A 23,970-nucleotide genomic window follows, 5' to 3' on the forward strand; every position below is an offset into this window, starting at 1 on the left:
TATCCCATGCCCTTACCTCATCACCCGTTCCAACCACTATCGTGAATTTTGTGTTTATCATTCTCTTGATAAATACATGTATGCCTAAGCAAATATATTACTTAGTTTTGCTTTATGTACTTTATTAAAAATATATACCGTATACAGTCACCTGGGCTTTTTAAATTTTCATTCAATATTATGATACTAAGACTTATCCCTGTTGAATGTGGCTGTAGTTCATTCAATTTCACTGCTATACAATATTCTCTTGGTGAAGGTATCACCCTTTTTCACAGTTATGAACAGAACTACCACAAACATTCCTATTCATGTCTCTTGGTGCGTGTGTGCAAGTCTCTCCTGAGTATAGATCTCAGAAGGGAATTGCTAGGCCTTGGTATATGAATATTCAACCTTATAAGGTAATAACAGGTTGTTTCCTAATACATTTGTAGTAGTTTTGCCCCTACCAATGAAGTGTAAGAGATGCTATTGTTCCATGTCCTCTCAAGTACTTGGTATCATCAGACTTTTTAATTTTTGCTAACTGAGTGGTGGAAATAGTATCTCTTATGGTCTTGATTTGCAGTTCCCTGATTAGCAATGAAGTTGAGCAACAGAAATAACACAAATAGATCAGACCTGCAGAAATTACAGATATTGGGGTTATTAGGTATAAAAAATAGGGGCACCTGGCTGGCTCAGTCAGTGGAGCATGTGACTCTTCAATCTCAGGGTTGAGTTTGAGCCCCACATTGGGTGTAGAGATTACTTAAAAATAAAATCTTTTAAAAAATTAAAATTAAAATAAAATAATTTTTAAAATATATTTTAATATGTCCTAAGAGGGGTGCCTGGGTTGCTCAGTTGTTTGAACATGTGACTCTTGATTTCAGCTCAGGTCATGATCTCAGGATCCTGAGATTGAGCCCCACGTCAGGCTCTGCGCTGATCTCTGCTTGCGATTCTCTCTCCCTCTGCTCCCCCCCTCAGATAAATAAATAAATCTTTTAAAATATTTTATAAGAAATAAGAGGGTATTGAAAGAATGATGGACAGGAAACTCAACTAACCAGGCAGATATTCAAAGGGAACTTCTAGAAATGAAAAAATTTCTACAATTAACAATAAAGGAAATTTAAATTTCAATGAATAGTTTAAAAAATGATATATTACAGCTGGAGATAAAATTGGCGAATTGGAAGATATTTCTTTTTTTTTTTTTTTAATTTATTTGACAGAGAGAGACCTAGCGAGAGAGGGAACGCAAGTGGGGGAGTGGGAGAGGGAGAAGCAGGCTTCCCGCTGAGCAGGGAGCCTGATGCGGGGCCTGGGATCATGACCTGAGCTGAAGGCAGACGCTTAATGACTGAGCCACCCAGGCGCCTCTTGGAAGATATTTCTGAAGAAATTATATAGATGATGGAAAAGAAGATGGAAAATGTGGAAGAGGTGTACAGGCAGGAAAATAGAGCAGGGGTTGACAAAGTTTTTCTTTAAGGGGCCAGAGAGTAAATATTTTAGGCTTTGTGGCCCATATGGTCTCTGTCATAACTACTCAGCTCTGCTACTGTAGTGTGGAAGCCGCCTGTAGTTGATACGTAAATGAAGGGGTATGGCTGGATGCTAATCAAACTTCCTTTACAAAAACAGGCAGCAGGCCAGATTTGGACCATATGTTATAGTCAGCCCATCCCTAGAATAGAGTAAAAGGATCCCAGTGTACCTTTAATTAATGTTCCAAAAGGAGATAATAGAGAAAACAGGAATATGACAATATTTGAAGAAGCGGTGGTCAAGAATCGACGAAATACAATCATTATATTTATGATACCTAATGAATCCCAAGAGGGATAAATAAAATTCACCCCTAGACACATCAAAATGAAACTACAGAACACCAAGGGTAAATTATTTTAGAGTAAACCCAGAAGGTAAATTGCTTTCCAGGGAATGACATTTAGACAACTGATTTCTCAACCTCAATGAGAAGAGCCAAAAGACAGTGGAATAATATCTTCAAAGTGCTGAGAAGATAACTGCCAACACGGAATTGTAGCATCAGTGACAATCTTTCAAGAATGAGGGTAAATAAAGGCCTTTGCCGACAAACAAAAACAAGTTTCTACCAGTAGTGATTTCTAAAGGAAATAGTTCAAGAAGAAAAATTACCTTAAAAGAAGTCTAAAATTCAAGAAGGAATGATGAGCAAAGGAAATTGTAAACATGGCACTAAATCTGAATACTGATGTCAAAGAAAATAAAGACAACAATGTCTAACTTACAGGGATAAAATGAAACTACAGTTAAAATCCCCAGTAACAATAGCATATAAATTGGAAGGTGAGTAGTTGGAGTTCAAGTGTTCTAAGGTCCTTGTGTTGTTTGGGAAGAGGTTAAAGATACTGATCATAGGGAGTTTTTAAGTTAAATACATATGTTAAGATTTCTAGGCTAACACTATAAAACTAGGAATAATGTAACTTCAAACTAGGGAAGAAAGAAAAGGAAACAGGAATGAAGACAATAGAAAATGTGGCCATTAAAAAAAGGTTTGGGGCACCTGAGTGGCTCAGTCGTTAGGTGTCTGCCTTCGGCTCGGGTCATGGTTCCAGGGTCCTGGGATCAAGCCCCGCATCAGGCTCCCTGCTCAGTGGGAAGCCTGCTTCTCCCTCTCCCACTCCCCCTGCTTGTGTTCCCTCTTTCACTGTGTCTCTCTCTGTCAAATAAATAAAATCTTTAAAAAAAAAAAAAAGGTTTAACGTTGTGATCTAGAAAAAATAATAACTATTACCATTTATTGAGAAGCTACCATGGAGTCATTTTGATTCATTAACATTCATAATTTCATGTGATATGTGTAAGAGTGCCAGTCAAAAAGAAAGCATACAAATCATAGTTTCTATTATCATTGCATCTTTGTGTTCAAAACAAGGTCTGGAACTCAGTAGAAACTCATTAAAGAATGAATGAAACGGAAGTGAGTATTGATTCCATCTAAAGATGAGCAAACTGAGGTCCTGAGAAATAGCACGTTAAAAGGAAAAATGTCGACATGAATATGAAATTCACCTTCCCTACTTAGGAATTTTGTGGTATTGAGCATAAAAATACAGCTCTTTTTTTTTTTAAGATTTATTTTATTTTGGAGAGAGAGAGAAAGAGTGAGCGTGCACGCTCGCCCACACGGGGCGGGGGGGCAAAGGGAGAGAATCGCAAGCAGACTCCCTGCTGAGCATGGAACTCGATGTGGGGCTCCATGCAAGGCTCAATCTCAGGACTCAGATCATAATCTGAGCTGAAATCAAGAGTCGGTCGCTTAACCGACTGAGCCACTCAGTCTTCTCCTCAGTCTTCTTATCTGTAAAAATAAGTCATAGAGTACTTGATGCCAAATAACGCTCATTAAATGCTAAATGCTCACTAAATGGTAGATTTGGAATTCGACCATAGCTACTTTCCCTTCTACCATGTAGTAGATTTTTCCTCTCTTCTCTAACGCAGAAGCATCATGTAATAGCTGAGAATATGAGCTTTGGAATCAGGCAGACCCAGGTTCGTGGCTCAGCTTGACCACTAGTTAACTGTAGGACTCTGGGCCTCAGTTTCTTCAACTGTTGAGAGGAGATAATAGAAGCTATCACAAGAGGGTTGTAAGACTCGGAGAATGCGTACCAATCACTGGGGTGCTGGAGATCACAAATTAGGTCCCAATTTAATATAAGGGAGAGTAGGAGCTAGTGAGTAGGCTCATAGGGAGCAGCAAGAGGAGAATGGTTTCTAACACTGGACAAGAGATTAGTCTAAATGACTTTAAGTCCCTTCCAACCATAAGGTTCCTTATACAGAAGTCAAGGAAATACTGCACTATTTCCACACTCACCTTCAGACTGGTGGGCAGGCCCCTAGTGGCTCCACACCCAACAGGTGAAATGGGCTGATGGATAACATTCCGTAATAACCACAATAATTATTTGAGTGCTTACTCTGGGGCAGCATTGTGTGCCTTTATGTGGATTAATTATCTCAAAATCTTGCAAAACATTTTAAATGAGGTTACTACTATTATCCCCAGTTTATCACTGCCAAAAGAATGAACAGAGACATTAACTAACTTTCTCAAGGCCAAACAGGTAATGACAGTGGATGTGGGCTCACTGAGCCTGTGCTCTTGATCACTGCACTATACCGTAAGAGAAAAAGAGAAAATGAGCCCTCGTATCCGGAAAGCACCTTCAAGGCAATATTGTGGAAGAAGTGTAGCCTTTGCCAAGCTCTGGTTTGGATTCTAGCTCTGCATTACTGTGTGGCCCTAGGCAAAGTACTTAGCCAGTTTCTTCTCTGTAAAACGGGGCAGTATTATCCACTTCCCAGATTTGTGGGGAGGGTCAAATGAGATAATGTCCAAGGTCCTCGAAAAGACTGGAGACTCTGTATTTCCACTGTGAGTCAGAAAGGCCTTAGCTCTACCTGCTCCGTGCAGATGCCTCTGTGCCCTGAGCCAGTGATGGGGTGACTTTGGAAGAGTGAGTAGCTGAAAGCCAACTTTTTCCCTTCTGCTTGAAAAGAGAACTGGTCCATTGCCCTCAATGCCCTTCCACCACCATCCCTGCTGCCCCCCCCCACCCACCACACACACACAGAGCTTGGTGTTTAGAGAGCCCAGTCTGTTTCCCCTCCCCTTGGCCTCGCCACTCAGCCTTGCCAGGTCACCTGTTGTGTTGTTCGATGGTGTGCCAGGCCCTCCGTGGGCTCCCGACCCTGGACGTGTCAGAGGCCGCCTTCTGGAATAACTGACCTCTGAGCCACTGGGCCTCCACCTCCATTACCAAGATGGGGCTGAGCTCCTGGCGGCAGCTGCAATCGGGCTCCTCAGTCTTGAACTTCGTTCTGCTCTTCCTTTCTGCCTCTTCTCACCTGTCTGCACCAGCACTGTTCCATTTGCTTTCCTATCTTCTTTTTTTAATTTTATTATGGCAAAATAAGAGAACATAAAATTTAACCTTTAACCATTTTTAGTTGTACAATTCAGTGGCATTAATTACATTCACATTGTTGTGCAACCATCACCACTATCCATTCCCAGACCTTTGTCATCCCCCCAAGTAGGAACTGTACCCATTGAACAGTAGCGCCCTGGGGTGCCTGGGTGGCTCAGTTGGTTAAGTATCCGACTTGATTTAGGCTCAGGTCATGACCTCAGGGTCATGAGATCAGGCTGCGTGCTGGGTATGGAGCCTGCTTAATATTCTCTCCCTCTCCCCCTCCCACCCACACTCTCTCTTTCTCTCTCTAAAAAAAGCACCCCACCTTCTTCCCCCAGTCCCTGGCAACCTCTACTCTACTTCCGCCTCTGAGTTTGGGCCTAGAGTAGGTGCTTCATCTAAATGGAATCCTATAATATTTGTCCTTTTGGGTCTGGCTTCTTCCTTTTTTTCTTTTTTTCAAGATTTTATTTATTTATTTGAGAGGGAGAAGCAGACTACCCACTGAGCAGGGAGCCCGATACAGGCCTCGATCCCAGGACCATGCGATCATGACCTGAGCCGAAGGCAGACACTCAACCAACCGAGCCACCCAGGTGCCCTGGCTTCTTTTACTGAATATAATATCCTCAAGGTTCATCCATGTTGTAGCAAATGTCAGAATTTCCTTCCTTCTTAAGGCTGAATAATAGTTCATTGTCTGGATAGACCACATTTTGTGTATCTATCCCTCTGTCTTGAATCAAACCTCCTCGGGTATATCATCAGTTTGCTGTAATATGGAGAGAACTGTCTCTTTCCTGGAGGCAGGAAACTGAGGCGGTGGGGGGGTGGGGGGCAGCCCAGTGTGCTGTTTGTAAACTCTGCTCTGGAGCCTCTTCTGGGGTTTCGCCCTTCCAGAGGTCTCTCTTCTCAACAGATAATGTGAGTGACATCACCTGAACCTGGATTGCTAGTTGGAAAGGAGAGCAGGGATTATCTGAAGCTACAACCTGGGGACAGAGGCTGCTGTTTCCCTCGGGGGTACTCTGTTCTCAGTACTGCAGGCAAAGGGTCTGGAGACTCCAGAGCAGCTTTTGTTTCCTATGCTTATTGTTGAGGGTTTTGTTTTGTGTATTACTTCCCCTCATCAATGTGTCATCTCTGGCGTCCTGCTTGGCTTGATGCCCTTCTGGATTTCTGTATGCGCTGTGCTAGAACTCTGCGGCTTCTCAGTACAGGCATGTCCTATCTTCCTTATGAAGACTTCTAGGTCTGGGAGTTCCCTTCAGCAAAGGGCCCCTTCCTTCCTTTCCCTGACTCTTCCCCGCCCTTTTCTGTTCTTTTTCTGTTTGTCCCCCTTTGATGCCCCTCCGGCGCACCAGCCGCTGTCTGTCCCTCTGGACCACAGTCTGTGCCCTCAAGGTGTCCACAGGCTAAGAGGATGACACACGCTGACATCACACACACCCTCCGCGTGTCTCACAGATACCTCTGGGAGGAAGTAGGAGAACCCGTATTTATCCTCTGAGCTCATCAGGACAGGAATCCCCCAGCTCCAGTGTCCTGGGTGGGGCCTCACATTACCTGACTGGGGAATAGAGCTCTCTTGCTCTCTTATTCCTTTTTCTCCCCTCGTCATAAAGGACCGTGTGGCATGTGGTGTGTCTTAGCTTCTTCCCGGCTCTTCCTGTGGTTGCATGGCCTTCGCGGAGTCATGTCACCTTTAAGACCATGTGTTACAAAATTGGTAGAGAGAGTAATATCATCAGTCCTGTCTACCTTAAAAGGCCCGTCCCCAAAGAGCACACATCAGAGTGCTTTGAAATGGCAAGGCATCACCCGGATGTGAGTTCTTACCACAAGCTTCTTTGACTCTCAGGAGCTTTTCTGCCTTTCTGCTCAGTCTTGCTGACACCACTTCACAAGGAACCTCAGGCAGACCGTTCCCCAGATGGAGCTGCAAAAGTTCGAGGTTCTGGAGAAGTCTGTGGATGGGGAGTACCAATGACTTCCTGGTACATAGAGCCCAAGACCCAGACCCAGGACTGGGAAGCATGGTTCAATAGCATCTCAGTGCAAGGTCTCAGTGCAAGGGCCGGGGGCCTTTGTACACAAAAGAAGTGACAATCCTCTCAGCTTTCGTCTGAGGTAGGCTATTCTTGTTATCCTTGGTTTTCAGCTGAGGATTCTAAGGCCCAGGAAGAATGGATTTGGAGGAGGGGACGCAGAGGGAAAGGCAAGCCCTGAGCTGCTTGGGAAGAGCTGGTATGGGAGAGCCCACGAGCTGAGAGGCGCAGGAGTCTGGCCAACGATGGGCAGCTCTGGCCCGCAGGCAGAGCTCCAGGAGGGACTGGGGCCACGACGCCAGCTGCTGTGGCACCTCAGCCCTTCCGAGTCCATCCCCTGGTCAAACCGGATTCACTTCCGGTTTTCTTCCCTAGCTATTTCTTAGGGGCTGGCGATCCAAGGCCGTGCTCCAGGTTGACGGCTAAGTCAGCAGCTACTTGCAGCTAAGTCTTGCAGCTACTGACCTAAGGCACCTCTATTAAGATGTTCGAAAGATGCCCCCTTCAGATGACTACAGCCCATGGGCACATGACCTGTCCCATGAAGCTTAGGCTGTTTCACTCCCAACCACCTCCTTCCCTGGTTCCCGTGTTCAGGACACACTCTGCACAGCTGGAAAGCCCTGAGAAAGCTCCCCTTTGCTCGTGGTGTGGGCCTGAGCCCATCAGGAGCATCCAGGCTGTGAGCGAACTCTCCCCAGCAGCGGCTGGATGGCTGCGAGCCGGCCTGCAGGGCAGAGTCTGGGGGTGTTGGACACACACAGGGGAACAGGTCAAGGAGAGATCTGCACCCTTCGTTTGACACCCGATCACAGATTTCTTTGCCTCATCGACCTCTGCCTATATTCTGTTTTTCCGTGTAGATTGAATAGCCTTTTTGTCCCAATGCCCAACACCGTGTTGGACTCATCAGGGCTTCGCTGTAAAATGAGGGGGTTTGTATTATATTTTCCTTAAAGTTCCCTTCATGACTGTGATTCTGGAATTCTACGAGATGTCTGATACAGTGGGTAGGAGAAGCAGAGGGTCTGTTCCCCGAAAAGGCCAGGAACTTACTGGCTAGTGCAATTGCCAGGGATGAAATTGGGATTAGGTCTGGCCTGCCTCCGAGCGTGTGGTCAGTCAACCCACGGCCCGTTCTGCTTGAAGAAGGTAGCAGAGCATCCGTGGTACTTCACCTACGGGGCTGCCTCATCCCTGCTTCCGGGTGTGGCAGAGTCCCAAGCAGCCCTGTCTCCTTCCTGTCTCCCCAGTGTGAGCCGAGCAGGCACCAGCTCTGGAGGAGGCATCCAAGGGGTCCTCCTACAATGCAGATCACTGCCCCTGAGTCTGAAAGGGAATTCTTTGGCCAGGTGGCCCTGTTGCCCAGACAGCTCCTGCTAGGAGGACATGGTAGCATTTTTGGCACCTGACAGGGTTCTGTCCCACCTGGCTCCTTTGGAAAGAGAGTGAAAGAGTCCTGACCAGGGGGCTTGGGAAGGTGGCGCATTAGGGTGGGCTTCAATTCTGGGGATCAGCACCTCTCCACATCACTTCTGGGGATGGTCATCTCCCTGCCCTCCTTGCAAGCAAAACTCAGAGTCTTTGGAGGTCCTTGCCTTTCCCAAAGCAGCTCAACTTCTGCTCTGTGCTCCCTGCCTCCTAGGTTAGGTTGGCTGGACATTTTAGAGAGAAAGATTGCTCGTCTTCCTATTTACTTCCTGGGTTTATCTCAGCCCCTGAGAAGTAGCTTATCATCCTATTAATGGGGCCTTCCACCCCGGCCTCCCCAGGAAGAATGGGAGTTGTCAAGACTGTCCATTTTCTTTTCCCTGGAACCTTCTGTAACCTCCTCAGCATTTTACCCCATCCCCGTCTTGTCTTGGCTCTTGAAACTATTCCCAGAGGAAGAAAAGGCAGTTCACCCTCCTATCCCTCTTTAGAGCCAAACCTCTGTTTGTTCTCTTGGAAACCATGGCAACCTGGCCTAAGAGACCATTTCTACCATCGTGGAAGTTAATGTCCCAAAGCCTCGCACTCACAGCTGTGAGCCCTCTGGCTTCTTTTTCCAAAGGGGGACAAGAGCCTCTGATCTTTCAGATCTGCTAAGAGGAGAAAGTTTCAAACAAACCAACCCCTAGACGATCTTTTCACAAGCAGGTCAGCAATGGGAGCGATGTATTCTGTAGGGTCTGGAGTATGAATACAGGCAACATTAGCTGGGAACCCTGAAGAGTATTCTGGAGTGTGGTCTACACTTCTTTTTCTTCTGCTCTTTTCTTCTCCGCCCCTCCCCACACTTACTCGGTTACTCAGAAGACTGGTGTTGGGGGACGGTTATCTGTTAGCTTCCACTAACTGTTTTTTTCTTTTTCTTCTCCTCAACATGTTTGTCCTTCTAGCTCTGGTGCTACCTTTTAAAGCCCAAATCAGGAATCCAGGGAGCCACAATGATTAACTGCAGGAGCCCAGTAAGAGAATTCCACAGCCTTAGACGGCAAAGTTTCCAGGCCTCACTGCCCTGGGACTTTCCCCCACAGAGGAGTCCTCTTTCTTGCGCTGCCTCAAGGAGGAGGGGGGCAGGGAGAGCAGCTGTTCGTCCTCAGCTTCTCCTTGGACTTGGCTGCTTGCAGAGGGAGAGTTCAGTGGCTGAGACCCTAAAGGGAAAGCACTGACCCCTCCCCGCAACTGAAAAGGATTGTTCTCCAGTGATGGAGAGCTTACTGATTTGGAACAGATGGCCAGAGTGTGTGAGCCTGGAGATGTGGGGGGGGGGGGGGGCGGGGGTCGGAGCGGGGGGTGGGGGGATGAATGCTCTTGCAAACTTTTGCAGAAGCAAGTGTTAGGCAGATACCGTAAGACGCCTGCAGAGGTCTGGCTCTGCCGGGTCGCGGTCACTCTGAATCCTGGAATCCTCACACCGCGGTGGGGCAGAAGGCAGCCCTGTCGCCAGGGAGCTGGATCCAGCCTCCATATGTCTATTCCCCACCCATGTGTTATAGGCTCCGAGTGAAAATGAAGTGGGAGAGTGGAGCTATCTTGCAGCTTGTGGTGGGGTAGGACCAGCTTATTGTGTTCAGTTCTTGACTTTTCCACCTCTGTGGACGCTTTGAAAACAACCAGAGTCAGATTGTAGTCCCAGGTGCCTTTCAGTCTGTCTAGGCTCCCAGCCCCTTCGTCCATCAGGCCACTTCTTTATTTATGCCAGATTGAGAACTTGGTCATGCACACTCAATCCTGATTTTAGTTTTTAATCCACGCAATAGTCTCATATCCTTTCTCTTCCCCCATCTCGTTAGGGCTCCTCAATTCTGGGGCCTTGGTGTTAGCCATTTATTTGCCTGTACTTCAGGCACAGATCGATGCACACATTTGGCTTAGCCAGGCAAGCTCCAGAAGGATGATGGAGGATGCAGGTAGACTCACAGAGTTCATCCTATGTGCCCTTGGTCCACCATCCATGACCCCAGGGGCATGGATTGGCGCTGTGTTGATGCTCACTGTGATAGCTCCATCGTGCCCACCTGCTTCTCAGCATGCCCATACCCCTTCCACTCCTTGCGCCAATGTGCACTGGACAGGGTTGATCGGTTCCAGAAACATAAGGAGAATGGAATTCCATACAATCGGGCTGTTGCTGAAGATGTGGGAAAGAGAATGAGAGATTTTACGATTGAGGTAGATGGGGTAGGGGGAGCAGGGTGGGGGAGATAGGGAGGGAGAGAAGGAAGGAGGGAGACTGGTAGACTGGGAGAGAGGGAGAGATGGGGAAAATGATACACATACATATAAAAAAAAGAAAGTGAGAAGCTTGGAACTGAGGTATAGGGAGAAAAATGAGGAGATTGAAAGACTTTGGTGCTAGGTATTTTTCCGATGATTTCTGGCAGCACAATGCTTCAGAAAGAATCCAGAAAGAATCCTTTTTTGCCACTTCCTACAGGCGTCCCCCCTACCACCATCACCATAGTTCTCCCAGGCTTTTCCTTGGAGGTACTGCAGTGGTGTTTAAAATGCTGTGTGTGGGAGTTGAGAATTGAATGGGTGTTGGGAGAACTTCAATTCTTTATGTTTACCTTTGCCTCTCCCTAGAGAGCGGGTGATTTCTGCAATGATGGCTGGTCTGCCTCTACCTGTACCCAGAGAGCCCTGGGACTGTGTCCTGGAGAACAAGAGAGGGGCGCCAATCCAGCCAGTCTACCAGGACCCCAAGAAGGAGGAGGGGAAGATGGGGCAAGTGGTGAGGGAGTGGTTCTTGGGACTTACAGGTAACCGATTCCCTCTGGAGATTGGGTCCCCTTCCGGGACTTCCATGCTTCTTCTTCCCTTGGAAATGGAAGCCCACTGGATCAGAGAAGCATGGTTCGTCCATTAAGTCCATGTGAGGTCAGGTGCTGGCTCAGGGCCTGGGATGGAGAGGTGGACGACCTTTCTGCTCACTTGGAAGAAGAAGACACACTCTCCACTTTCTCTCCTCTTCCATCAACAATGACCAGCTGAGGCTGAGTCACCTCTTCACCTGCCCTCTGTGTCTTTCAACAATGGGCTCTGTGTCCATCACCATGAATCTGGGCTTTTTTTGAATAGATGTTCTTTCTAGCCCCATGATTTTTGGAAGCTTCCTCTACCTTGGGGGTTCTGAGATGTGTCTGCTTCTCTTTGTCTTCTTATCTATCCCTAAGTAATGGCCACTCAGCTTGAGTTAATACCCTGAGACTTAGGAATAGAAACACTGGTGTCTGGGACACCAGCCTTTCCATCAGCCTCCTCTCAACTGTCCGGGACGGTGCCCCATACCAGACCCTTTCCTCACCTCCTCCCTCCTGCCTTCTTACCCTAGAGGAACAATGGGACGTTGATGACAGTTGGTTTGACAGGCTTAGAAACCATGCCTGCTCTGCTCTTTTGACCCCAAGGTGCTGCCAAGACTGATTTCTGTCCCAAGTTCTGATTTTCCCAGCAAGACTTCGTCAGCTAACCAGGGCTGTCAGTTAGGGCATTGACCTCTCCTGGGGCAGCCGAGGGTGCTTCTGCCTTCTCCTGCCCTCTCTCCTCCTCGTGGGGTTGTTTTCCTCAATATCCTTTCAGAGTTACGGTGGCATCTGGAAACATTCAGTTATAATCAGAGATGGAAGGATTTGGAACAGTTTGTGGGATTTGCTCTTTTTAATACTGCCCTAACTTTATTTTATCTGATTAACATGCCCATCAGCAGTAGGGTTTTTGGGGGTTTTTTTTTCTCCTCCTAAGGATATACCAAATCCAAAAGGAGCTGGGATAAGGTGGAGAAAGAGGGATGATAAAATCCTGTAGCATCTTTTGTATTCCCACCAGCTGTTTCTGGAAGGGGACGCTCTCTTACTGAGATGTTATTTAGTGGTTGTCGGCCTATAGCATGTTTGTCAAAGTTGGTGCACATTTTTGGCTTGGGGGGTGTGTGTGTGTGTGTGTGAGTGTGTGAGTGTGTGTGTGTGTGTGTGAGTGTGATTACCACAAGGGCTAGTTCCTTCCACTCTCTTGCCCTTCTTGAGCTGCCTCTGACCCACAGCCCATTTCTTTTTTGTTACTTTACCTCGGGTTGGATGAGTGGAGAAGGCAGAAGGCCACAGTGCCCCCGGCCAGTGGCTAATTTCTGATCACTCCCTGCCTCCTCTGCCCAAAACCTTTCCCATGTGCCTGGTGCCTCGAAGACAAGTGTGTCCCAGGAGGAATCAGCCTCCCTTCTGATTATCCTTCCGTATCTGAGCCTTGAGTGCCAACTCCTTGGTACCAGCTAGGGGTCCTTGCCACCCTAAAACCTTCCATCTTGTGTAGGATAACCCTTCACCCCAGAGCTCCCTGAAGGGTGAGAACTGGATGAAAGCTCTCTGTGTAGGTGGAGAAACACGTGTCCCTGCAGAGGCATTTCTAGAGGTCCAGTCCCGGCAGACCTACAGCCAGGGGGATGCTTTGGGGCTCTCTCTCCATGACTCCTGGTGGAATCGTCTTCACCCTGGTGACATTGGCAGCAATGGGGACTGATGGCGGGGGGCAGGAGGGGGGTGTGAGGAATGCTGCTGGCTGGAGCCTGCCTTTGACAGGAAGACAGAAGACAGAGTGGCTTTGTCTCCTTTTAATATTCAAAGTGGTGCAGAGGTGAGAGGAGTTCCTCTCTCCTTGAGGAGCTGAGGCACAGGCCTGTATGAGCAAGAAGACACACATTCCTGGCTTGAGAGGAACGTACCATATTCTTCACTTCAGCTTTCCCTTTCCTGGACCGGGTCCTAAGCTCTGTTTTCCAGCTATACTCTTTCTGTTCCTGAGAAAGTTGTGGTGGCTCTTTTTTTTTTTAAAGCTGTATGAGGCGGTTGGGAAAGGAAAGCTTTAAAAGTAAAATAATAAAAAACAGACCGCTGTGCCGTTACAAGCACATAAATAGCTTCACTGTAGCCGGGCTGCACGCTCACTTTGCCATAGCAACCTGCAGCGGGTGTTTATAGCATCCTGTCACCCCGACAGGAAAACAGCTGCTTCTCCCCCAGCCCCAAGGCCCCGCCGCCTGGGCCTCAGAGCAGTGCGCAGGCGCCCCCCCAGGGGCTGCTGGGGGGTGGCGGGGAGGGCAGCCTGGGGTCCAGCTGGGCCAGCGGTGGGGACACAGAGGGGAGCGGGAGCCCAAAGCGAGTGGTGGGCATCTTGGGTTTCCACGTTTCCATCCCTGCGTGCGGCCCCCTCGGTCCCCCATCTCCTGCTGTGGGCTGGAGGAAACAGGGGCGCAGAGGGTGCTTGGTTCCCCCTGAACCTAGGAGAGGCCTGGGTGTTCTCTGAAGCTCACCAGGTAGCTTGTTTCAACTTTCTGAATAAATCTTGGCTCCTGTTGCAAGTCCCAGGAGGTCCTCTCGAGTCCCGATTTCTGGCGGACTCACAGGAGAGGGGCTTTCCTAGGGAACATCGTGGCTCTCTCTGGGAAAGGGGCTGCCCTGAGGTGAATGGAAGCAGAGACGGGCACCCTGGGAGAAGGAAAAGCAGGAGGAGGTTTGTGACCAGACCCTCCCATGCCTCGGTGATCAGTCGAGGTCCGAGAACACTGTCCGAACTGGGCCCCTCTTTGGGGCCTGCAAAGGGCATTCCCCTGGTGTGGTGGGAGGTGCTTCCGATGTTGTTTGCAGAGACGCTTGGTCACCTCTGCGGTGTCCTCAAGGTGTGGGCCCCAGACCAGGCGCGGCAGCACCCTTGTAGGGAACGTGTTAGAAATGCATATTCCCAGGCCTGGCCTCATATCCCCGAATCCGAGAGCCTGGTGGCAGCAGCAGGGCCCAGCCATAGGTCATACTCCCCTCCCGGGGACCTATTTTTTTTTTTTTTTTAAGATTTTATTTATTTGACAGAGAGAGAGAGCAAGCACAAGCAGGGGGAGCAGCAGAGAGAGAGGGAAAAGCGAGGGGGAAGCAGACTCCTTACTGAGCAGGGAGCCTGACGCGGAACTCGATCCCAGGACCCCGGGATCATGACCTCAGCCGAAGGCAGACGCTTAACGGACTGAGCCCCCCAGGTGCCCCTCCTCCCGGGGATCCTGCTGCTCACTTGAACTCAAGAACCACTGCTCTAAGGCAGGCTGCAAGTGTAAGGGAGAACGACAGGTCGGCTTTCTAAAGCCCGGGGGGGCCGTGGTGGCTGCTGCTGTGCAGTTTGTGAACGAGGAAGGGCGAAGCTGGGCCAGTGGGGTGACACGTTATCCGGGGCACTCCCACCCCCCTGTCCTCGTGCCCGCCATCTTCTCTGTGTGGAGTCCTGGCTCGTCTGCCTGGGACTAGCAGGAAATGGGTGGCCTGAGGGAGGGCTGGGGGAACGGGGGATTCTCTGTGCTCTGTACAGGGGAGACTGTCATGGAGTGGAGGGTGGCGATGGGACTGCCATGCCGGCCCGATGTCCAGTGTGTGGAACCCTGACTACCGTCTGGGTCACACAGCCACAGTGCTTGGCTTCCTCTGCTGCTGAGCTCTCGCCGCTCGCAGCACCCTCTCTTGGCGGATGAGCTGTGGCCTTCTCTCGCCCAGGCCGGGGGCTTCCCCCGCCCCTCTGAGGGCTCCACCGGCGCCTGAGGCCCAGGAGCTACGAGATCCTGTTCCAGAAGCCAAGGGAGATTGACCCTCCTCTCCCTCTCCACCAGCCTGGCATGACTCTGCTGAAATTTATTTCTAAAAATAACACAAGATCCAATCCAGCTGCTAAAAAGCCCCTTTGTTCCCTTGGAACCAAAATGTGGAAAAACCACAGAAAGCAGTCCCAAGAAAGGCAATATATGTTGTCCAATACAGTATACATGCTGGACAGTTGCATGTTACCGCCCAAGGTCTGTGTCCTGTCCCAGTTCTGAGGAGCTGCTCCCTACTTGGTTGTGAGAAGCAGATACCCTTGCAAACCCATATCCTGAGCATTTCCCATGAGCAGGTGGGAGGGACTGGGGGAGGCTGCCAGCACCCCTTTCGTTAAACAGCAGACCTGCGTGGCCCTGTCACTCCCACCTGAAATTAGCTCTTGTCCTCCTTAATCAGCTGAAGGAAATGGTCAGTGTTATGGTTCCATCCTCCACGTTTTTTTAAGCTCTGGCTTGCTGTGAATACTCCCCCACACCCGTAGGGTCACAGGAGGCCAGGGAGGTGACCCAAGCCAGTATGACTCAGATTATGTGGAAGAGGGTACATTCCCCATGGCTCTGAGCCTGAGGGACTGCCCTTTTTCATCTTGATATATTGATGCTATTTTAGGATAAAGCCAGGGGGGGGACACTGCCCTGTCAGGCACATTCTGCTTTAGTGTCCCAACGCATGCCGAGAAGCTTCCTGTCTTCATCTCGAAGGTTCCCCGGGGGGTCTCTGACGTGAGCTGTATCTCAGCAAGCCACATGATTAGGGACAGGCTACCAACCTTGGGTCAATTCTTGATATCACTGTGTAGAGAAAGTTTATGCTCTCAATGGGCCCTCCCTTCCCCTGCCCCCTGAAGGCATCAGGCCTGAGCCGATAAGTTTGGTCATCATTGCCATAATGTATTTTAGACAGTACAGCCCCTCTAGGACTGTAGGTTTTCAGGATCATGGTATGTTTTGTTTTTATTTGTTTGGATCTCAGGTGCAGAGTAGGGGGCTGATCATACCATTGGTTCGTGGCCCATTTTATCACTGGGCCACGCGAGGCCCTTTGCGCGCTCACTGTTACCTCACATCCCACATCTACCCCCTTCACCGCCCATGAGCAGCATTCTCATGGGCTCATACATATCTTTTTGTTTAAATACATCCCTTAAAATGTATAGCATCACTTTAGATCATGTGTTTTTAATTTGTGTAGAAGCTATTAAAGCACTCTGCCCCACCCCAACGCTGTTTCTAAGATCACTGGTATCGTTGTGTGTACATCTGATCTGTGTTTCTAACTCTTGCCTAATAACCGCTGTTATCTAGTGCACATATTCTGCCCGCCCATCCCTGGACAGGGAATCTCAGGTTGCTGTCACCGCCAGTAACGTCCCAGTGAACATCCTTATGCATGCCCCCTGCTGAACTTGCATGGTCATTTCTTTGAGAGATGCACCCAGGAGTAGAGCATGGGGCCAGGGTGTGCGTAGATGTAGTTTTGACTTAGAAGTACCAGGTAACTCTGGAGAAGAAGGAAGAATTCTGGATCCCTGAGGCTCAGGGGTGGAGGGTGACACCTTTTCTCCAGAAAGATAGCTTTGATTCTCGCACTACATTTCTGCTGTGGAATTGAAGGCTTGCTCAGCGTGGCAGACGGGGAAGAGATGGGTCAGTGAGACAGCCCCATGGGTATTGCCCCCCAACCAGGAAGTGAGGTTCTCTCTTCAGGAAGGAAGGAACCTCCAGAACCCAGGTCCTAGGAGCTGGCTGAGAATTAGCATTGGGTTCCAGGACCGAGACCAGGACCACAGGCCACATCGTGACATCCTGTGGTCAGTGAGGAAGCCTGGTTGTGGCGCCCTAGCCCTCACTTGGCTTCCTGGCATGGGCACGGCTTTAGGGGATGATGACGGGGGTGACGCCCACCACCTGGACTCTGGCCTCTGACCTTCTTCCCCCTTGCCTCCAAAGGGCCTCCAAAGACTGAAGGAGGGTGTGTGCTCAGGTCTGCTTCTGCAAGCCAGGGGGCATCGGAGGGGCAACAGGGCAGGGCAGGCCTGGGGAGGGAAGGAAGAGCCTAGAACCGTGATGGGGATGGGCTGCCAGACCTGAGGGCAAGAACTGGCCAGAGCGGGCTAGGATCCGAATCATGGAAATGAGGGGCCTGTAATGAGGAGGGGCAGAGAAGCCTCTGCGTGGGGTTTAGACCTGCAGAGAGAAGGGCCAGCCAGGGATGCTTCACGCCAGGCAGACCGCCATGTTCAAGTGCTTGCCATATTTCTTGACAGGGCATGGCCCTCTCAGAAGCCTGGGAGTGCCTGAAAGGAGAAGCAAAGCTTTGGAAACGGTAGGTGATGGCCCAGGAAATGCCCCTGCTGGAGACAGGAGAGAGAGAAGCTAAAGCAGGATCTCTCTGTCTCAAATGGTGTTTCTAGGTGTTTCCCTGCCCTGTTTCAGAGCCCTTAGGGCTGGCTCTTGGGCAAGGGACAGAAAGGTTTATGTGGACCTCCTCATCAGGCTTTAGGAGGTAAAGCTGTAGCTTTTTTCCCTTTGTGTCACAGGATTGTCCTTGCCCTTGAGGCAAGGTGGCTTGGATTCAGACTGGGGCACAAATCCTGGCTCTCTGAAGCTCTGTTTCCCTGCCATAAAATGGCAATGCCCTCCCTATGGGGCTACTGGTGAGGATTCAGTGAAACAATATACGTAATGATGGTAAGAGCTACTGCGTGTGGACCGACCACTCCGTATCAGCCACTATGCAACGCACTATATGTCACATAACGCATGCGCCCGCGCCTGCGACTTCTCATTCCCACACAAAGTGCCGACTCTGGTACCTGGCTCACTGTATGCGCTAATATTATTTCCCTCCCTTCCGACCCCCCACCCCATCCCCTCCCTGTCCCTGCAAATAGGGAGGAAAACAGAGCCTCACTTAGGAAAGGGAGCTTCCAGTCTCCCATCCAAGTACTAACCAGGCCCGACCCTGCTTAGCTTCTGAGATCAGACAAGATCGGGCGCGTTCAGGGTGGTATGGCCGTAGACAAAAGGGAGCCTCCGGATCAGAGAGAAGGGAACAGGTTATGGGAGGGGGGCTGCTGGAGCAGGTCTCATATTTCAGTTTGGTGCCATCTAAGGTGGGACTGGCCTTGCCCCCCACCTTCGAAATCTTGCCTCCTTCACCCCTCACGTCCCCCATGGCAGTGATGCTCGCACTCCAAGCAAAGCATCTCCGAACGCTACCAACACGCTCCTGAGCAGAGGCGCTGGTAAAGAGGACAAGCCAGGGCAGGGCACCAGAGTCTGCTCTACTGAGCAGCCCGCCCTTGCAGCCTGGAGGCCAGAGTTGAGTGTAGCCCTTATTATTCCAGGCAGGTCGAGCTGCAGTGATGAGCCAGCCTGATGCCCTAGCCCCTGGCCCCTCCTCTTTCCTTTCTCCTGTTTCCATTCATACTTCATTTCCCATGCATCGTGCCAGATTCAATAGAAGCCTTTGGCAGGGGAGATTCAGGGGGTGGCTTCCTTCCAGATCCTCAAAAGACCCTACTCGATCCCCTACACGGGAGCTACCCTTTCTCCTTGTAGTCTGGGGATGGATCTCTTCCTTAGTGCTGGGAAGATTTCCAAGAGTAAGGGATTCCTTGGACAAAATTGGAGGAAACAGAGTGTCTGACTATTGTTTATGGTTTGATGGCTTAGGGCATGAGGTTCTTGTCTCTGGCAGCTCCCTGTTTTGGAACTTGCTAGCAAACCTCGCTGCAGCCTGAGTTATCAGGAAGTGTGGGGTGGTTTGCTTCTCAGGTGTGTATGGGAGTGGGGGAGGGTCTGTTTCAGCCCCTGTAATGTAATATAGTTGATTCTGAGCGAGAAAGAACAGGAGGAAGAGTCAGCATTTCCTCTAAGTGGAAATAGGTATTTTCTGTACTCCAGAGACGCTGCATTTTAAAGGACCTCTTAGATGTTTGTCAGAAAATGAGGAGGTCCAGACTCGAGGGAAGGAGTAAAGTGTCACAAAAAGGGCGCCAGACAGCCAAGGACGCTGACTTGCCAAAGACTAAATCGCTTCTTATCTGGGTAGACCTCAGTGTCTTCATCTGTGGGGGGAGGGGGAGGGTGTCCCAGCTGTCCTCCCTAGAACTGATATATGACAGTGCTTTCACACGTCATTACAAATTGTAGAACAGATGTCACAGGACTTTAGGAAGAAAAACATTGAAATGATTCAGCGATCATGTAAAGTAATACAATTTCTTGCCCCTGAAGGAAGCGATGGGAGGGTTTGCTCTTCCATCCTATCGTCCTTTAAGCTGGCACAATGCTAGAAACTGGGAGTGAGAACATACCTTACCCAGAATGCCCCGAGCTGAATGACTAATCCTGACCTGACAAGAGGTGGTACCTCCCAGGCGTCTGAGCGTTGCGTCTGAAGCTGAGGCTGAGGCTGAGGCTGAGGCTGAGGCTGAGGCGGTGTGAGCACTTACAGATTATTCTTTGCCAGTTGCCTAATAAGGATAGGGGCTAGGCAGGCTTGGCAATTGCAGAGAGCTCACATTCTAAGAGCTCAGAGAGAAGTATGGGTGCCTGCGACGCCTCCGAATTCCAGAAGAACTTTCATAGAGATCCCACCTTAACCTGGGCCCCCAGCTGACACAGCCCACTTTAGACTCTGTACCAGCCGCTTAGTGCTTACCCTCCTCTGTATGTGTCTCTAGAACAAACCTGAAGCAGACAAACTTCATTCTTTTCCACACGCCCCCTATGTTCTAATCTTAAGTGTCCTTTTCTCTTTGATTGCCCAAGTGACTGAAAAATTTCTCCTCTTTGATATCTTGAGGAGAGGTTCAAAGTAAGGAATTCTGACTCAGACTGTCCCTTCTTCTTTTCTAAAAATCTGAGTTTGCCTAGCCTAGTGGTATTGCCAATGGTTATAACCTAGCTAATGGTTATTGCTAATGAAGGTGCCTTGGAATTTCCCATTCTTTTCGAGGGTTGGGAGTTCCCTCCAGCAAGGAAAGATGGAGGGGCACATGGAGCTTATTGGCCTTCTGCTTAAAGGGCTAGATACCAAAAGTTTATTGAGATCAAAGTAAGCCTTCTCCCATCACTTGAGAGCGGACATGCTGGACGCTGGGCATCTTTCATCTAAGACTTCCAAGCACTATTTCTATCTCTCATTCCTGTCCTTCATCACTTTCTGAGGATGGTGTGAAGAGGTAGGGCTGATTTTTTTCCCCCCAGGTAAAGGCGGGAGGAACTGAGCCCTAAGAAGGACAAGTGACTTGCCCAAAGGGTACCTGGCAAGATGGTAAATCTGGTTCTGAATCTGCTACCAATTATTCAACAACAACAAATTAACTGGATGCCCACTGTATGCGGGCTCTCTTCAGGCACTGGGGATAAAGCAGTGAACAAGACAAGTGCAGACCTTTGCCCTCAAGGAACATAGAAAAAAAATAAAGAGAAAAAAAGTAAAATCTGATTTCCAGTTTAGCACTCCCATCAGCACGGTTCTCAACATCCTCTTGAAAGGTTAAGGAGTTCTACTTACGGGTCAAGATGGGCTTCTTACTGCTATAGCCCTTCCCACTGCTTCCAGGCTTAGGCGGGAAGCTGAACTGGAGGGACAGTCTGTGGTACCCCACTTATCCCCATGCCAGTCGGGATGAAGGGAGTTTGATGCGCTGCTTCAGGTTCCTTCCAGACCTCTACTCCCCAGGCTCCTGGACGACATCAAAAAAGAAAGGCAGAAAAAAGAAAGGCAGTATGATATTTGAAAAGCAATAGCAACAACAGAACAAAACCCTGCTTGCTTAACCCTCTGTAGGTCAGAGTCACTCTAAAAATCTCTGGTAAAAGGAGAAGGCAGGGGGTGCACTAGTGGGGAGGCGGAAGTGTAACCTACTCCATCCCCTGGGACCTGCCGGAAAGAGGATTGATGGGAATCAGCAGGAACTTTGGCCACATGTGCTTTTTGGAAAAGTACCTGGTAAAAGAGTCAAGCCTTTATCTGATGGTTCTTGTGCTTCTTTGTTCACCTTCTAGAAGGGAGGCTGTCATCTATGTGTTAGAGAGGGGCTGTCCAGAGCTCCTTGCCACCCCCTGGTAACTGAACTCAAGTCAATGGGGACTGTTTAACCAGGGCTGGGCCCCCAGGTTCTGGTGCTACATTCAGAAAGAGCCCCTTAGGGATGCCTGGGTGGCTCAGTTGGTTAAGCGTCTGCCTTCAGCTCAGGTCATGATCCCAGGGTCCTGGGATCGAGTCCCGCATCAGGCTCCTTGTTTGGTGGGGAGACTGTCTCTTCCTCTTCCTGCTTCTCCCTCTGCCTGCCGTTCCCCTGCTTGCACTCTTGCTCTCTCTGACAAATAAATGGATAAAATCTTTAAAAAAAGAAGAAGAAGGGCACCTGGGTGGCTCAGTTGGTTAAGCGACTGCCTTCGGCTCAGGTCATGATCCTGGAGTCCCTGGATCGAGTCCCGCATCGGGCTCCCTGCTCGGCAGGGAGCCTGCTTCTCCCTCTGACCCTCCCCGCCTTCTCATGTGCTCTCTCTCTCTCATTCTCTCTGTCTCAAATAAATAAATAAAATCTTTAAAAATAAAAAAATAAAAAAATAAAAAAAAATAAAAAAAGAAGAAGAAGAAAAAAAGAAAATGCCCCTTCACATTTTTTGAGCCCCTTCACAATTAAATGATCTGGGGGCGCCTGGGTGACTCAGTCGGTTAGGCGTCTGACTCTTGATTTTGGCTTGGGTCATGGTCTCAGGGTCATGGGATCAAGCTCTGTATCAGGCTCCACGCTGAGTGCAGGGTCTGCTTAAGATTCTCTCTCCCTCTGCCCCTCCCCCCCAAATAAATAAATATACAAACAAATAAGTGGCTGATGTGTGGCAGTGGGTCCCACACGACAGGCAGGAGCTGCGCTCTAAAGCTAAACAGGACAAGGATGAGCCTTTCCACCTTCAGCCCTTTATATCCTCACCTGCACATAGCTCTGCCCCTCCCCCAGTCAGAGGGGGAGCACCTGTCTCTCTGAGGAGAGAAATGCTGATCTGAGACCCTCTGGTGCTCACTCCCACACGGGCTAACGCTGCTCTCCCACTGACCTTGCCGTGGCCCTGGGCTCTATCTGAACTGATTGCTGTCTTATCCCTGCCAGCCCAGTAACTTTAACACTCATATTTAACTTTAAACTCTCTTCCTTCTCCTCAAAGGTCCTTCTGTCCCCTTTATGTAAAAAGGCTCCACCCTGTATGGCCGACTGCCAGAGCATTTTACTCTCCCCTTTTGGAGAGAGGGAAAGCTTTTTGGAGGGGTGGGCTTAGCTCCAAGACCTGAACCTAGTACCTGACCCGCTGACAGCAGCTGCGGGCTGCAGGATTTCCGTCCGGCTGGAGGCTGAATATTCTGAGGGGCCCCCGAGGACGCGGGCATCGCCTACCAGGTTGGCCTCCTGGCATGTAACTGTATGTGTCGGGTGCAGGATGCGCGGGTGACAGCCTGGCAGACCACCCTCCAGATCACTCTGGTCTGGACTCCTCTTCTGACCTCTTCTCCCCAGTTAGAGGCAAGGTCAGATGAAAGGATTTCGTGATGGGGCCCTCAAATGAATAGACAAGGAGAGCATGAGAGCCGTTAGTTTCTGAAGCTGCCGGATCTGTGTCACTTGGCTTGAGAGCGGTGTGTTGGCAGGACGGGGGTGTATCTGAAATTACTTCTCTACACGGAAGTTTGCAGGCTGCTGGGGCCTCCTAGGGAGGAACGGGCCCCTCCTGAGTCCACCCGCTCAGCCCAGGCCTCAGCGATCGGTTTGGCTCAGGCATCAACTGTCACCTAAACCCTTGTGCTAGAATGAGTCCCTCTTGCCCTCGCAGATGCCAGATCCTCACGGCCGCTCTAATTGTTTTTGTCTGTCTCTGAATCTTTATTCCAGAGATCCAGTTGTCAGCGGTATCCAGGGAGCCCTCCTCTTCCTCCTCCTTCTCCTGCCGCCTCCCTACCATCGCAGTTGCTGGTTGTTGCTAAGGTGGCCTCCATGGTAACATGCACATCCTGTTTACACCTCCATCTGGGCAAGTTGGTCTAAGCTAGGAACCTACCTACCCTGGACAAGCACTTCCATCACTACCTGGGGACAGCAATCATCGCGACACGTGGTCTGGCTTCCACTCAGTTCCCCCATCCTCTTCCTCCTCTCGCTGCCAAGCTTCACACACAAAAAAGGATCTGGGCTAGAGGCTGCTCCTCCAAAGACTATTGCACAGGATCTAGTCCATCTATTTCCTAACTGGGCTCCCAGAGAAGCAAGAAGTAAGAAGAAGTGAGGCAGAAAGGCAGGTGTCCCTGATCAGTTAAAGGGAAACTCCGCATTTTCTCTGGTCGAGGGGCTTGGTAACAGCAGACAAAATGACGAACCCAACAGAACATGCCTTGCCGGCCAACTCGATGGTCGAGAGCCATGAAGGGGACTTTGGCTGCACAGTAATGGACCTGAGGAAGCTCATGGAGCTGCGTTCCTCTGATGGAATCGACCAGATCAATGTCCACTATGGAGGTGTAATGAATCTCTGCAGTAGACTGAAAACCGACCCTGTGGAAGGTAAAGGCCGGACCAGGGGCGGGGAACCAGAGCAAGGTGGCTAGTGTTCAAAGCTGTTGCTTCCCTAGCTCCTGGAGAAGGCAGCGGGAGACCTCCCTGGTATATCTGTGTCTTTTGAGAAAAATGTGGTCTCTGAAGCACTGAAAGGGGGTGAGGCCATGGAGAGCCATTTCATTCCTGGAGATGGTGTTCTCTGAAGATCATGCTTTCTTCCTTTTTCTGTTATCAATGTGCAGAAAGGAGACAGTTTACCTCTGTTTTACAAATGT

General features: G+C 49.7%; 1 protein-coding gene across 4 annotated transcripts in view; it reads left to right on the top strand.

The window, feature by feature from the left end:
• ATP2B4 (ATPase plasma membrane Ca2+ transporting 4) overlaps positions 1-23,970 on the top strand; it is a 90,764-nt gene that overhangs the window by 20,869 nt on the left and 45,925 nt on the right. For all 4 annotated transcript variants that reach the window (XM_036079557.2, XM_036079554.2, XM_036079555.2 and 1 more), the window contains exon 2: positions 23,036-23,701. In XM_036079557.2, the coding sequence (XP_035935450.1) occupies positions 23,509-23,701 (193 nt within the window). In that variant the 5' untranslated portion in view covers positions 23,036-23,508. The remainder of the gene's footprint in view (positions 1-23,035; positions 23,702-23,970) is intronic.

Source organism: Halichoerus grypus, chromosome 7 (genome assembly GCF_964656455.1).
Source record: "Halichoerus grypus chromosome 7, mHalGry1.hap1.1, whole genome shotgun sequence".
Classification (NCBI taxonomy): domain Eukaryota; kingdom Metazoa; phylum Chordata; class Mammalia; order Carnivora; family Phocidae; genus Halichoerus; species Halichoerus grypus.